Raw genomic sequence first — 12,592 nt, 5'->3', positions numbered from 1 at the left:
CTCGCTCCTCAGTTTGTCCTTAACAATAAACAACCAAACCTAACTTTAGTGGAATAAAGGTCAGTGCGGTAGCCTCAGCACACTGTTGGTTGTGTGTTTTATAGGGCTGCCACAAACGATTATTTTGATAGTCGACTACTCAGATCATCATCCATTGAACGTAAAACTACAGCTTATTGCACCAGCAGCATCTGGTCTTATATAACTATCATTAGCTTACAGCTTTAAGTGTTTAAGGTATGTGCTAACTAAAAATAAAGACAAGATGATAGTTTATTAAATTGTAATGAAATTTGCAGATTGTTTCAGTGAAGTTTAATAAACTCCTTGCTATCTAAAATATAACAGGACACCGGAGTAAATTCTGGAGCATCTCACACTTCTGATAATCAGCTGTCTGTTTATTCAGCTGTGTAAAAACTATAACTTTAATCTCAGCCAAACCGATTTACTCAGGAACAAATAAAATACTAAAAAAAGCCAAACAATAACATTGTTAAGTTATCTAAGTGACTCATATATCATATTTAACCTGAGTAGCGAAAGACAGCGGTGGGTTTGAAAAAGATTTGCCGGGAGTCCGGTGTTCTCACGGCTCTAGTTAGCCTAGCTCCCGGCTAGCTATCGAGCTAGTGGGTAACAGATGTCTCCGAAAACATCGGAGCGCTTTTGAAAATATGTGGTGTCCTGATAAACTGAGCAGATATTTGAGGTTTACACAGCTACATTCTCGCCTGAAAATATGTTAAACGTTTATTTTGTGACCCAGAAAGAATAATAAGAGTAATATTAAAACTAACTAGCTGCCGCCATTGTTGGAAGCTGAGCTGGGCTGCGCTATGAATTCTGGGACACAGCTTCTTCTTCGGGGTTTAACGGCAGCTGGCATCCTTGTACATGCAGTGCTGCCATCTTCTGTTTCAGTCCGTTATTACACTCTTAAATCCTGCTACTTATTCCTGCGTCTTTTGGGATCTTACAAAGCTTCAAACTACGCGTCGACTATTAAATCAGATTAGTCGACTATCAAAATCGTCAACGTAATCGTGACTAGTCGCCTAATCGTGGCAGCCCTAGTGTTTTATGAGGAGACTAAATCGCCATTGTGTTGGAGGCATCTGAAAGTCAGCATGCGGACGCAGAGTGTCCACGCCAGCTCATACAATGCTGAAGGTCATTAAGGTCATTAAGGGTAACTTGCAGTAATCTCCCAGCATATATTTAGCAAAGTTATATTTGTTATTTTTAGACTTTTAAGACTAGGACCACCAAACCAGCAACTGGTGTGTGTTCGCTTCAACGCACACTCTGCTGTTTGTTGACTTAAGATCATAATATGCGGTAGGAGGAAGATTACGTGTGGGGAGCCCAAGTTTCCACATGCCTGGACTGTTTCTTCTTCTATGTGTGTGCAGGATCACTGACTGCTCCGCTGGGTTTGTTGGATCATGTGGTTAGCAGGCCGGCATGCAGCTCCGGCTTTGATTGGGACGTCACAGTGCATGAAGCATTTTATTGAGAAACTACTGAGGCTGTCAAGAAAGGAATGACTTTAAATTGAGAGCTTTTTATTCCTAGTTTCTCCGTGTCTGCTTCAGGGTGTCGGGTTCCCTCCTGTCTCCTGGGATGAAGACAGCGGGGACATCGCCTCCTCCACTGGAGAAACAGCATGTCCACCACAAGCTTTACCCTCACTATCACCAGCATCAGCCTGCCAGCGACGGTAAGGCTAACCCCGACACTCAATGCAGAATGCAGCTTAACTTCTTTCAGGAAATCTGTTTTGGCTTGAATTTGAATCACTTCCTGCATGTTTCAATTTAATATCCTAAAATGGTTCCTGTGGCAGGTGATTCAGTAACTCTATGATTTCCTACGATAGGAACAGATCACCTGAAGATAATTACAATCTGAACCCAACTCAGCTCCTCTTCCAAAAGCTGCAGCACTCGCTGCCACATAAAAGAGACCCCGAGAGATTCGAGTCGTAGAGACAGAGTGGGGAAAACCACATGCCGGAAGCCTTTTCCTCGTGCTGAATTAGCCAACAAAATGCTGGCTCGTGTATTCGGCCGTCTCTCAGCGTCCTAACATGGCAGGTTCAGCTGTCACTCCCGAGCATTTTTCCTAATGCCTTAAACACTGTTTTCACTGTAAAGATCTACACATGGACGTCTCTCAAACCACGCTGTGGTCAGCCAGTTGCGTAAATGCGCTCCAGGAAGGGCTGCTTTCCCATTATCATGACTCCTGCGGTTGATCTGGATCACAAACTCAGACGATGGGGACAAATGCTACATACCGTGTAGCCTGGCAGTGTTAGCACAAACACAAATATAGCATTGTCATAACTTAACCATATTACGTTTCAGCCGGATGGACCGGGCGCTTAGTGACAGTGGAAACAGTCCCTCTGTAATGGCAACTGATGAAGTCCAGCTTCTATTTTTCTCTCTCCCTCTATGATTCTCCAACATTTCTTAGAATACCAAGGCAGCTTCCAGAGCTGCTTCCATTTCGGAGACTCCTACAGGATGGAGCAGACAGTCGGTGGCGTCCACGTCCCGGGAGATTCTCACACCTACACTTCACATCAGCCCAATGGCTTCCACATGTCGACGAGCAACACCGGCTCTGCGGGTGAGGATGATTGTCCTCTTAGCCTGTGTACAGGCTGAGCTGCAAGTATCACCATTTAATCAGCATATTAAACAAACTGTTCTTCCCTGCATCTGTTCCAGGCTTCAGCTTGACCCAGGAGCTGCAGGGAGGCGGCGGTTGCCAGTTCTTATCCAGCCCAGAGGATAGCATTTTCTTCCAGGTGGGCAGCTTTGACCGTAGCTTGAGCCACATGTCCTCCATCTACACAGAGACATAAAGGAACACCGGAGCAAGACAGGCTTCACCACACTACTCCGCGGTCCTTCCTCATGCATCCTCACACGCTTAGATCTTTTTTTTCTTCAGTTCTGGTTTCATTTTTCCAAAAACAGAACAAAGATCACATTGTAAGTGGGTTATTCTGACTTAAGTGCAAGATAGAAACCAATAAAGTGGAAAAAATAAGGCTAAATATAATGTAAATGCAACTGTGACACTGAATGGAAATGGCTTCAGTGGCAAAAACAATGGTAGTGTTTCCCAACCTTTTTTTTCCCTCATGACTCCTTAAAACATTAAACTGTCTTCTTATGATTGCGCCTACTCAGCTGCATCTGCTTTGATCAGTTCAAGCAAACAAATACTGACTTCTTTTGTACAACATGAATAACTTCAAAGGCCAATGTACAAGTAATAACACTAAAATAAGCACGAGACTACAAAAAGGTTTGAAAAAAGGACACCAGTGTTTGAATAGCCTGATAATGGGGCACCCCATCATGAAAACAGTCAGATATTTCTATTTCTATTATGGAAACTTCCTGCAGTCTTTAAATTCGTTCTAATTCATGCTAATGCTAATTGGCATTCAGACTGAAAAACAAAAATCCTGTTGGGATAAAGGTCCAAGTTACCAGGCTGCAAACTGCTGGGCACGATCGGCAAATAAATGATGTTGTTGATGGTGCAGGTTTTAGTCTGTAATGCGCCTCGAGGCAACAGCTGTTGGCGCTATATAAATAAAACTGAATTGAATTAAATGTTATTAAATGACATTGACATTAAAACCTGCACACAGACAGTACAATCAGCTCGAGCTTCTACATACAACATCTCATTTTAACACCACAAACCTCTCCTCTCCTCCTCTTTGTTTTTTTTCTCGGTAATCTACACGTCTGCTCCACACTGACGTGTAGAGGAGAATATAACGTTTTGCAGTGAAGTTTTATCAGTGGGGAAAAAAAGTTTGCATTTCTCTTGTTAAGTAGTTTTTTGTTTTTTTTGGCTTTTGGATTTATCTCGGGAGGAGGGTTTGGGCAGAGAAACCATCCTACTTTATTATAATTATTATTATATGTATAAAATGTACAGTTTGTTTACAGCAATCATTTGAATGTTTGTCATTCCTCAGTTTAAGAAATAAATAACTGAATCATCACGCAGTGTCTCTTTTTTAAAAAACAATATAAATGACAGATTCTTCAGGTGCTCACATTTGTTCTGTGTTTATTATATTGTTTGTTTTTATAAAGACAACTACGTAACAAATGCAACACACCAATGCATTTATAGCCCGAAATATTGTGCAATGTCAGTCCCCAGAGCTAGTTGTGTGTTGAGCACCCTGAGAAAAACTTTCACACTGTGGACTTGTTGCGCCCTCCAGTGGTTGCTGTGAAGTACTGCAGATTTATTTTTTCAAAAAATAAACCTTTAATGTACATCATATATATATATTAGTGTCTGTATTTTTTTTTTTTAAACCGTTGTGTTTCAGCTGTGTGTTGCCTCATCACGGCGTCTCATTTCTGCTTCTTCGTCTTCCTGAGGTAGCTCTGATAATAAAAGTTACTGAAGAGGATGATGAGGGTGATGCAGTAACCAACCACCACAGCATTCATGGCATCAGGGTAGTTGCAATCTGCGAACAGGTTGTACGCTGTGTGCACAACGATCAGGACAAACTGCACCTGGAGAGGCGACACAGTTCAGATCGGTTTAATGATTCGAACATGCTGGTGCGCACATTTTTGAATATCTCACTACAGAGCTGGAGACGCTCACCAGCTGCAGAGATGTCAGGTACCGTTTCCACCACAGGTATTTCTGCATGTGAGGGCCGAGTGCAGCCAGGCCATAGTAAGAGTACATTATAACGTGGACAAAGGTGTTGATCAGGCCGACGAAGAACGCTGCAGGAAACAACAGAAAAAGGTTTTCCACACAGAAAAGCTGGTTTAAATATATATTTGAAAAAGGATTATGGAGATGGAGCTGTTAGGCAAGCGGGAACGAGGAAGACCACTAAGAGGACTAGTGTGACAGAGAAGGATGCCAGAGATCGGGGAGGTGGAGGTAGATGAGCCACTGTGGCGACCCCTAAAGGGAGAAGCTAGTTAAAGCAGTGGAGCTAATTTTACTCTTAGTGGACTTTATGGTTGTTTGGGGGAATGAGGTCACAAATCTGAGGACAAAATATTTCAGTATGAGAATACTCACACTGTCCACCTGCCACATACTTTACTCCCGACCACCAGTTGAAGATCATCGTACTGTGATGGTAAACATGAAGGAACGTCAGCTGATTGTTCTTCTTCCGCAGGATGATCAGGAGCTGTACACAGAGAAATGAGCAAAGAGCTACAGCTAGCAATGTATATGCAATGCAGTCACCAGTCACCTTTCTCACTCACTATGTGTTAACAGACCTCTCTGCATTGAATCATATCTGTTATTAACCTCTGTCTCTCTTCCACAGCATGTCTTTATCCTGTCTTCCTTCTCTCACCCCAACCAATCACAGCAGATGGCCCCGCCCCTCCCTGAGCCTGGTTCTGCTGGAGGTTTCTTCCTGTTAAAAGGGAGTTTTTCCTTCCCACTGTCGCCAAAGTGCTGCTCATAGGGGATCATATGATTGTTGGGTTTTTCTCTGTATCTATGAAGCACCTTGAGGCGACTTTTGTTGTGATTTGGCGCTATATAAATAAAATTGAATTGAATTGAAGTTTATGCAGTCGCCTAACGTGAATGATCCCCATCTGTAGCTACATCATATGTGAGGAAAGAAAAGATATGGCATATCAAACATGAGGTGCTAGTTGCTATGGTGATCTATTCCTTGAATAAAGCACCAGACAAAAGTATTTTTTCTTCTTCGCAGCTTTAGCAGACACAGACACCACAGCATAAGGAAGGAGAAAAGTGCCTGTACTAAGGGCTAGAAGGAAAGGAACTGAACAGGAAGCATAAATACTGAAACATACTGAGAGGTGACAGATGGGTAAAATCAAAAGGAGTAATTTTCAGGGATGAAGAATAAAGAAAATAAGAGCAAATGAGAGAAAGTTAAATCATAGAGTCAGGGCAGCAGTGAGTATTGAAAGAAAACGCAAAGCCGGTTGGTCCAGATAGAATGGACACGTGTAAGAGGAGCTGCGAGGTTTACTTGGAAAGTGAGACATTGTATGATTACTGGAAAAAAGAGAAGGAAATTCCTAAGACTACGACTGTGCCTTTGGGGTATTAGGTGCATACAAGACTGTCGCAAAAGAAGAGCTGTACTGCATGAGGACACTGAGAGTAGCAGAGACGTATGTGATGAAGAGCACAATGTTAATCGTTTTAAGCTTTGGAACATCCTCACCTTTCTCTGCCAGAAACAAAAACTTACAGTCAGCACCAGTAGCAACGTGGAATGATATATTCCTGGAGCTTATGTTAAGATCAATCCATCGCATATGCAAAAAATTTCTCTATGCTCCCACTTGCTAGTCTTTAAAAAAATGGTGACAGTGTGGACTTGAACCCCACGCTCTGCTTTAGCCTTACAGCAACGATTGTCTGCTCGACTGCATCCCCACCTGCTGTTCTATTCTTTGAAAATGTCTACGGGCCAACAAACATTTACAACATTTTTTAATCTCGTTGTTTTTGAACAGCACCTAATGTGGCAGACCCTCCAAAGAGGGTCTCAGCATTGATCCTGAGAGTGACAGATGGGTTTAAGATGAAGGTTCAGTTACACTCTGAGCTTTTCCCGCTTCCAGTGGCAATGGACAGGCTGATAGAGCAGAAAAGGTGATGGAGGATGAAGAAAAGGTGAAGAGGTGGAGAAGAGCAGGGTGGAGTGGATGGAAAACAATCAGGAGATACAAGCAACATTTAAAGGGAAGGTTTAGAAGTTGGTACGGAGGCGATGCTGCTGTGACACAGGATCAGGAAAGAGTGCATCAGCTTAGGTTGGGCTGTGTAGATACATACCGTGTCACTGAGCTCTATGACCTTAGAGAAGAAAAACCACCAGCACACTCTGGCCATCTGGGGAAAAAGTGTAACTTCTGTATAAACTGTTTGTCAGGTATGTATGATATGCATCAAACTTCTCAACAGACACACACACAACAAACAAACCACAAAATATACTCAATGCATAACTTTCTTACCCTCATTGCCAGCGGACTGGTGCTGTAATCTACAGGCTGACACAGCAAGCTGTAGTTAAGGAGCCAGGATGTAACAAGGAACTGAAAATAATCAGGCAGTTATTCATCTTCACATATCTCATGAAACGAGACTTTCTAAAACACAGTTATTAATAAATTAAATACTGTACAGAAGTATTTTAACATGTGTGCTTTGGGTCATGCAGTCAGGTTTATCAAAGTATTTGGAAAGTTTGCATCTGTTCACCACCACAATGGATTTTCAAGGATTAGAAAATTGAGGTTATTGACACTAAGATTTCCAGCTGTAGTTAAAGAGGTTAATGAGGATATTGCAGTAGCACTTCAAGAAGAACAAATAGATTTTTTTAAACATGTTCCTCTGTTTTTTAAGTAGTCCGATAGCCGACGACGTTTGGCTCACATCCTCATTTTTTATGACCAATATGAAAATGACAATACCCGAATAACAAGAACTAATTCATGTTGAGGAATTTATGAATTTGGGAGTGCTACTAGACTCGAAATTATCCTTTAAAAACACGTTTAAAAAGTAGTGAAAACTGTAAATGTTAATATACAGAACTATAGACATATCCGCACATCATTAACAGACAGCAGCGACTACATTCCTGCTCTCTGTGATACTGGCTCATATCGAATACTGTATTACTGTATTGATGTGTTTCCGTTATTGTTATCTATATTCTCCTCTGTGTCCACTCTTCTTGTCATTGTTTGTTCTAATATGATGTGATCACTGTTTTTAAGGTAAAACCCAACAATCAAGTGACACCCGCTGAGTAAGCACAGAACAAAAAACAAAAAAAACTAAAAAAAACTCCCTTTAACAGGAAGAAGCCTAAAGCAGGCTCAGGGTGGGGCAGCGCATGTGGAGACAGTACAAACACAGACCAAGGAAGAGAGGACAAAAACTGAATGACACGCTGCAGTCGTGTAAAGACACGTGGGCAGAGAAAAGAGGGGAGTGGTGAAGAAGCGCTCAGTGCATCACATGAAGTACTGCAGCCGTCTGAGACAACAGCAGCGTGAGTGAGGATCGTTCAGGGTCACCTGATCTAACCCCAACTACAAGCTTCATCAAAAAGTAACGTTTTGAGTCTAATCTTAAAATTACAGCGTCTTTCTCGTGAACCATGCGTTTATTACTTCCAGGCTGGACGACTGCAATTCATTGCGCTTTGGGGTCCTTAGGGACTAGTAAAGCGCTATATAAATACAGGCCATTTACCATTTACCATTTACCATTATTATCAGGATGTCCTAAAAACTCCCTGAAAAGCCTTCAGCTGATCCAAAATGCTGCAGCAAGAGTCCTGACAAGGACTAGAAAGAGAGCAGATTTCTCCTGTTTTGGCTTCCTGTTAAATCCAGAATTGAATTCAAAATCCTGCTCCTCACATACAAGGTCTTAAATAATCAGGCCCCATCTTATCTTAATGACCTTGTAGTACCATATCACTCTATTAGAGCACTTGGCTCTCGCTCTGCAGGCCTACTTGTTGTTCCTAGAGTATTTAAAAGTAGAATGGGAGGCAGAGCCTTCAGTTTTCAGGCCCCTCTTCTGTGGAACCAGCTTCCAGTTTGGATTCAGGAGACAGACACTATCTCTACTTTCAAGATTAGGCTTCAAACTTTCCTTTTTGCTAAAGCATATAGTTAGGGCTGGACCAGGTGACCCTGAATCCTCCCTTAGTTATGCTGCAATAGACGTAGGCTGCCTGGGATTCCCATGATGCATTGCGTTTTTCCTTTCCAGTCACCTTTCTCACTCACTATGTATTAACAGACCTCTCTGCATTGAATCATATCTGTTATTAACCTCTGTCTCTCTTCCACAGCATGTCTTTATCCTGTCTTCCTTCTCTCACCCCAACCAATCACAGCAGATGGCCCCACCCCTCCCTGAGCCTGGTTCTGCTGGAGGTTTCTTCCTGTTAAAAGGGAGTTTTTCCTTCCCACTGTCGCCAAAGTGCTTGCTCATAGGGGGTCATATGATTGTTGGGTTTTTCTCTGTATCTATGAAGCGCCTTGAGGCGACTTTTGTTGTGATTTGGCGCTATATAAATAAAATTGAATTGAATTGAATTAAATTGAACCCAACAATAGTAAAGACAGATGAGGCTTTGCTACAAACATCTAGACGGACTAGTTCTGGAACAAGATTCGTTGGACAGACAAAACTAAGACGAACGTTTAGCAGAAAGAGAGGAAGAAAAGAAGGATTCAAGATCCAAAACACACCACATTATCAGCCAAACATGTTGGAGGGGATGTTGTGACAAAAACATGTACGACCGCGAGTTAAACTGGTTCACTGGTGTTTATTGATGATGTTACTGCTGATAAAAAGAGCATGTAGTAGTCTGATGCCTATAGCGCTATAATCTCTTCCTGACCTGAACCCAACCTGCAAAGCACAGATTGGACACGGGTCTCAGTACCCTTTGAACTGAATCTATAAATCTTCTCTTCAATCACAGCTGAACTCTATATTTGAATTCATTAGGTTGGTGCACAGATGCAAGTACAGAGACATTGTGCCACTGTTCAAACACATCATTGCTTTGCTCATAAGCTGGTTGGTTAATTAGTTTCCCTGTTATAACAGAACAAAGAAGCAGCTTAAACACACCTCATGGCACATATACACAGACAGGCCAACCATGGTGAAGTTGTAAACAATGAGGACCACTTTGAGCTCAAAGGGTTCCCTGTGCTTCATCAGACGAGGGCCGGCCCAGATTACAAACAGATAAAGCAGGAAGATGAGCGTCACCGGGACTGGGGAGTAGACCAACAGCCAGGGGTCCGTTCTCTTGTCTGGACAGCAGGAATTGCAGGTTAGGTTTAATTTAAAAATGAACAAATGTGTTAAAGGAAAGATCCAAAGTAAAATAATGATTGGAGCTGCTGTGATCTCACGAATTTCTCACCAATGATTCCTGAGATGTGGTTTTTGTCTCAAGGCTGCTCAGGAAATGCAAAAAAGTGAACCTTGCTGCAACTTAGTTAATATGCACTCCCCGGCCACTTGATTAGGTACAGTGCTGGGCCACCTTTTGCCTCAATTCTTCATAACACAGATTTCAACAAGGTGCTGCAAACCTTCTTCAGAGATTTTGGTCCATGTTGACATGACAGCATCACACAGCCGCTTGCATTCTCCCAACCCACCACAAAGGTGCTCTCGTGACATCTGGTGACTGTGAAGGCCCTTTGAGCACAGCGACCTGTTTAAACAATGATCACTTGGTACTAAGGGACCATGAAAATACCCCCACCAGAGATGGGCATGTAATCTGATTACTTTTTAAAGTAACGGGTAAAGTAAGGGATTACTATCGCAAAAACGGTAATTAGATTACCGTTACTTTCCCGTAGGAACGCTGCGTTACTGCGTTACTAAAACCGTGATTTCTTTGCAAGAACGTCTCATGACAGTGACGTAAGCGAGTGCGACGTTAGTGACAACAGCTGTGTGCAGATCAACAGTGGATCATATATCGAGTGCAGAGAGAGTATGAGCGTGCAGCGTTTAAAGCGTGGAAGTACTGACCTTACTTTGAGTTTGATTCCATAAAAAGTGACAAAAACATTAGTGTCCGCTGTGCGTGGGAAGAAAACTTCTTTTTACAGCGAAAAAACCCCTAAACTTCCAACAAGCACCGAGTAGCTACGAGGTAATGGGAAACTCACAGAGAAACTCGCGGATTCTTCCACTGACCGCGGCACACCTGCACCAGGGTAACCCTCCGCCTGCCCCACTCCTGCTTTACAGGTGAAAATAGAGCAACAGGACCGCTGAGTCTTTGACTTTATTTATTTTCTGCTGTGTTTTACTTGCATCTATTTGAAAGACTGAGTGTAAACACAAAAAATATTTTATTTTATGAGCTGGAATGTGCAGAAAATAGATTTAAATGTTAAACTAATTTCTTCCAGTCAGAGAATGTTGCAGATAATTAAATTTTTGCTTGATGCATAAAGTTAAAAGATTAAAACTAATAAAACAAGTTTTAAAAAGAGACTTTTCCATCTGATTACATTTTGTATGATGGATTATGCAGAAAAAGTAGAATTGGGCTGAAAGATCTATCACTTTATCACCTACTCAGTTACTTTTTAAAAACACGATTTACAACCTAATTAATTAATTACTTTTGAAAATAAGTAATCAGTAAAGTAACAGGATTACTTTTTTGGGGAGTAATCAGTAATTAGTTACTAATTACTTTTTTCAAGTAACTTGACCAACACTGACCCCCACACACCATTACACCACCTTCAACAGTATGAACTGTTGATACAAGGACGGATGCATCCATGGTATTCATGCATGTTTCAGATTCATCAGTACAGGCAGCATTTTTCCAGTCTTCTGTTGTTCAGCGTGCAAACTGTAACTTCAGTTTCCCGTTCTTAGCTGACAGGCGTGGCGCCCATCTGCTCCAAGGGATTTTTATTTTTTGTTTTTGAGTTACAGTTGCCTTCCTATCCTCTGACCTTTGACACCAACAAGGCATTTTTCAGCCAGAGACCTGCTGCTCACTGGATACTTTCTTCTTTTTTTTGGTCCATTCTCTATCAAATGTAAATACAGTTGTGTGGCAAATATAACAATGTCATGTGCCATGTGATTGGCTGATTAAATATTTCTCTAACAAATAAGGTTGAACAGGAGCACCAGTGAGTGTACATGTACATGTGCTGTTTTCAAGCATTTATGAACAAGCAGCTAAGCAACTAGTTTTCTCCATAAACATTCTTGGTGAGTGAGCTTGGATGCCTGCTGCTCCTCTATGCCTATTACAAAGATAATTGTAACAAGACAATAACAAGATAAAAAGTGTCACGCTCATTCAGACAGTCATGTGGCAAAAACCACAGAGCAGTCACTGTGAAGCCGAGCTCTGGAGCACATCTGCATCTTCCCACTCATTCAACAGACTAAGACAAGGTTTCCTTTTACACTGAAAATCTGCCCAACAACCACACGAGACACAGGGATGCAAAAAGAAAAAGCAATAAAAGCGTAACACACATGTGGGAAAATAATCAACATCATACCTCCATTGTCGACTATCCTCTGGTGTACAGACAGGACAGTTTGCCGTGCGGAATCCATCTGAGAGCTTTCAAGGACTTTAAACAAAAAGAAGAAGAATAAAACCCCTCAAACGTCCTGCAGTTCAAGACAGCAATTTGCCCGCTGATGCTCAGACGCAGTAAACTTCAGTGACAGCGTGGAGGAACCTTTGGACTGGGCTTAAAGTTCAGTAAATGTGAGCCAAGTGCAGCTGCAGCCCTGCGATAAAATGAAGACAGACTGGAGCAACCAGCCGTGCCAGAAACAGCCGCGCTAACGCAGGATCGGCTGCAGCTCAGGCAAACAAACCAAACACTGCACGGTGACACAAAGCGTCTTTCGCTCCAGTTTTTCCATGTGTAGAAACCGTGATTTCGATCACTTCCTGTTTCATTCGGCCCACTAAGGGGCGCTGTTTCCCTACAAGGTTTGGCTG

General features: G+C 42.1%; 2 protein-coding genes across 2 annotated transcripts in view; one reads left to right on the top strand and one right to left on the bottom strand.

Moving 5' to 3' along the window:
• Positions 1 to 4,042, top strand: part of glis1b (GLIS family zinc finger 1b) — a 76,937-nt gene extending 72,895 nt beyond the window's left edge. The window contains exons 9-11 of the mRNA XM_085450030.1: positions 1,599 to 1,723; positions 2,485 to 2,640; positions 2,742 to 4,042. Of these exons, the coding sequence (XP_085306156.1) occupies positions 1,599 to 1,723; positions 2,485 to 2,640; positions 2,742 to 2,878 (418 nt within the window). The 3' untranslated portion in view covers positions 2,879 to 4,042. The remainder of the gene's footprint in view (positions 1 to 1,598; positions 1,724 to 2,484; positions 2,641 to 2,741) is intronic.
• A 293-nt stretch (positions 4,043 to 4,335) lies between these two features.
• Positions 4,336 to 12,394, bottom strand: elovl8b (ELOVL fatty acid elongase 8b). The gene is made up of 7 exons (XM_085450032.1): positions 12,138 to 12,394; positions 9,703 to 9,890; positions 7,047 to 7,127; positions 6,865 to 6,921; positions 5,104 to 5,218; positions 4,669 to 4,796; positions 4,336 to 4,574 (listed from the first exon to the last, which is right to left on the bottom strand). The coding sequence occupies exons 1-7, from the start codon at positions 12,193 to 12,195 to the stop codon at positions 4,407 to 4,409; spliced, it is 795 nt and encodes a 264-aa protein (XP_085306158.1). The 5' UTR covers positions 12,196 to 12,394; the 3' UTR covers positions 4,336 to 4,406.
• Between the last annotated feature and the right edge of the window lie 198 nt (positions 12,395 to 12,592).

The sequence above is a fragment of the Copadichromis virginalis genome, linkage group LG23 (assembly GCF_057382275.1).
Source record: "Copadichromis virginalis isolate Kocher_CV1m ecotype Utaka linkage group LG23, C_Virginalis_male_GT1.1, whole genome shotgun sequence".
NCBI classification, from domain to species: Eukaryota; Metazoa; Chordata; class Actinopteri; order Cichliformes; family Cichlidae; genus Copadichromis; species Copadichromis virginalis.
This window is presented reverse-complemented; position numbering and strand designations above follow the sequence as displayed.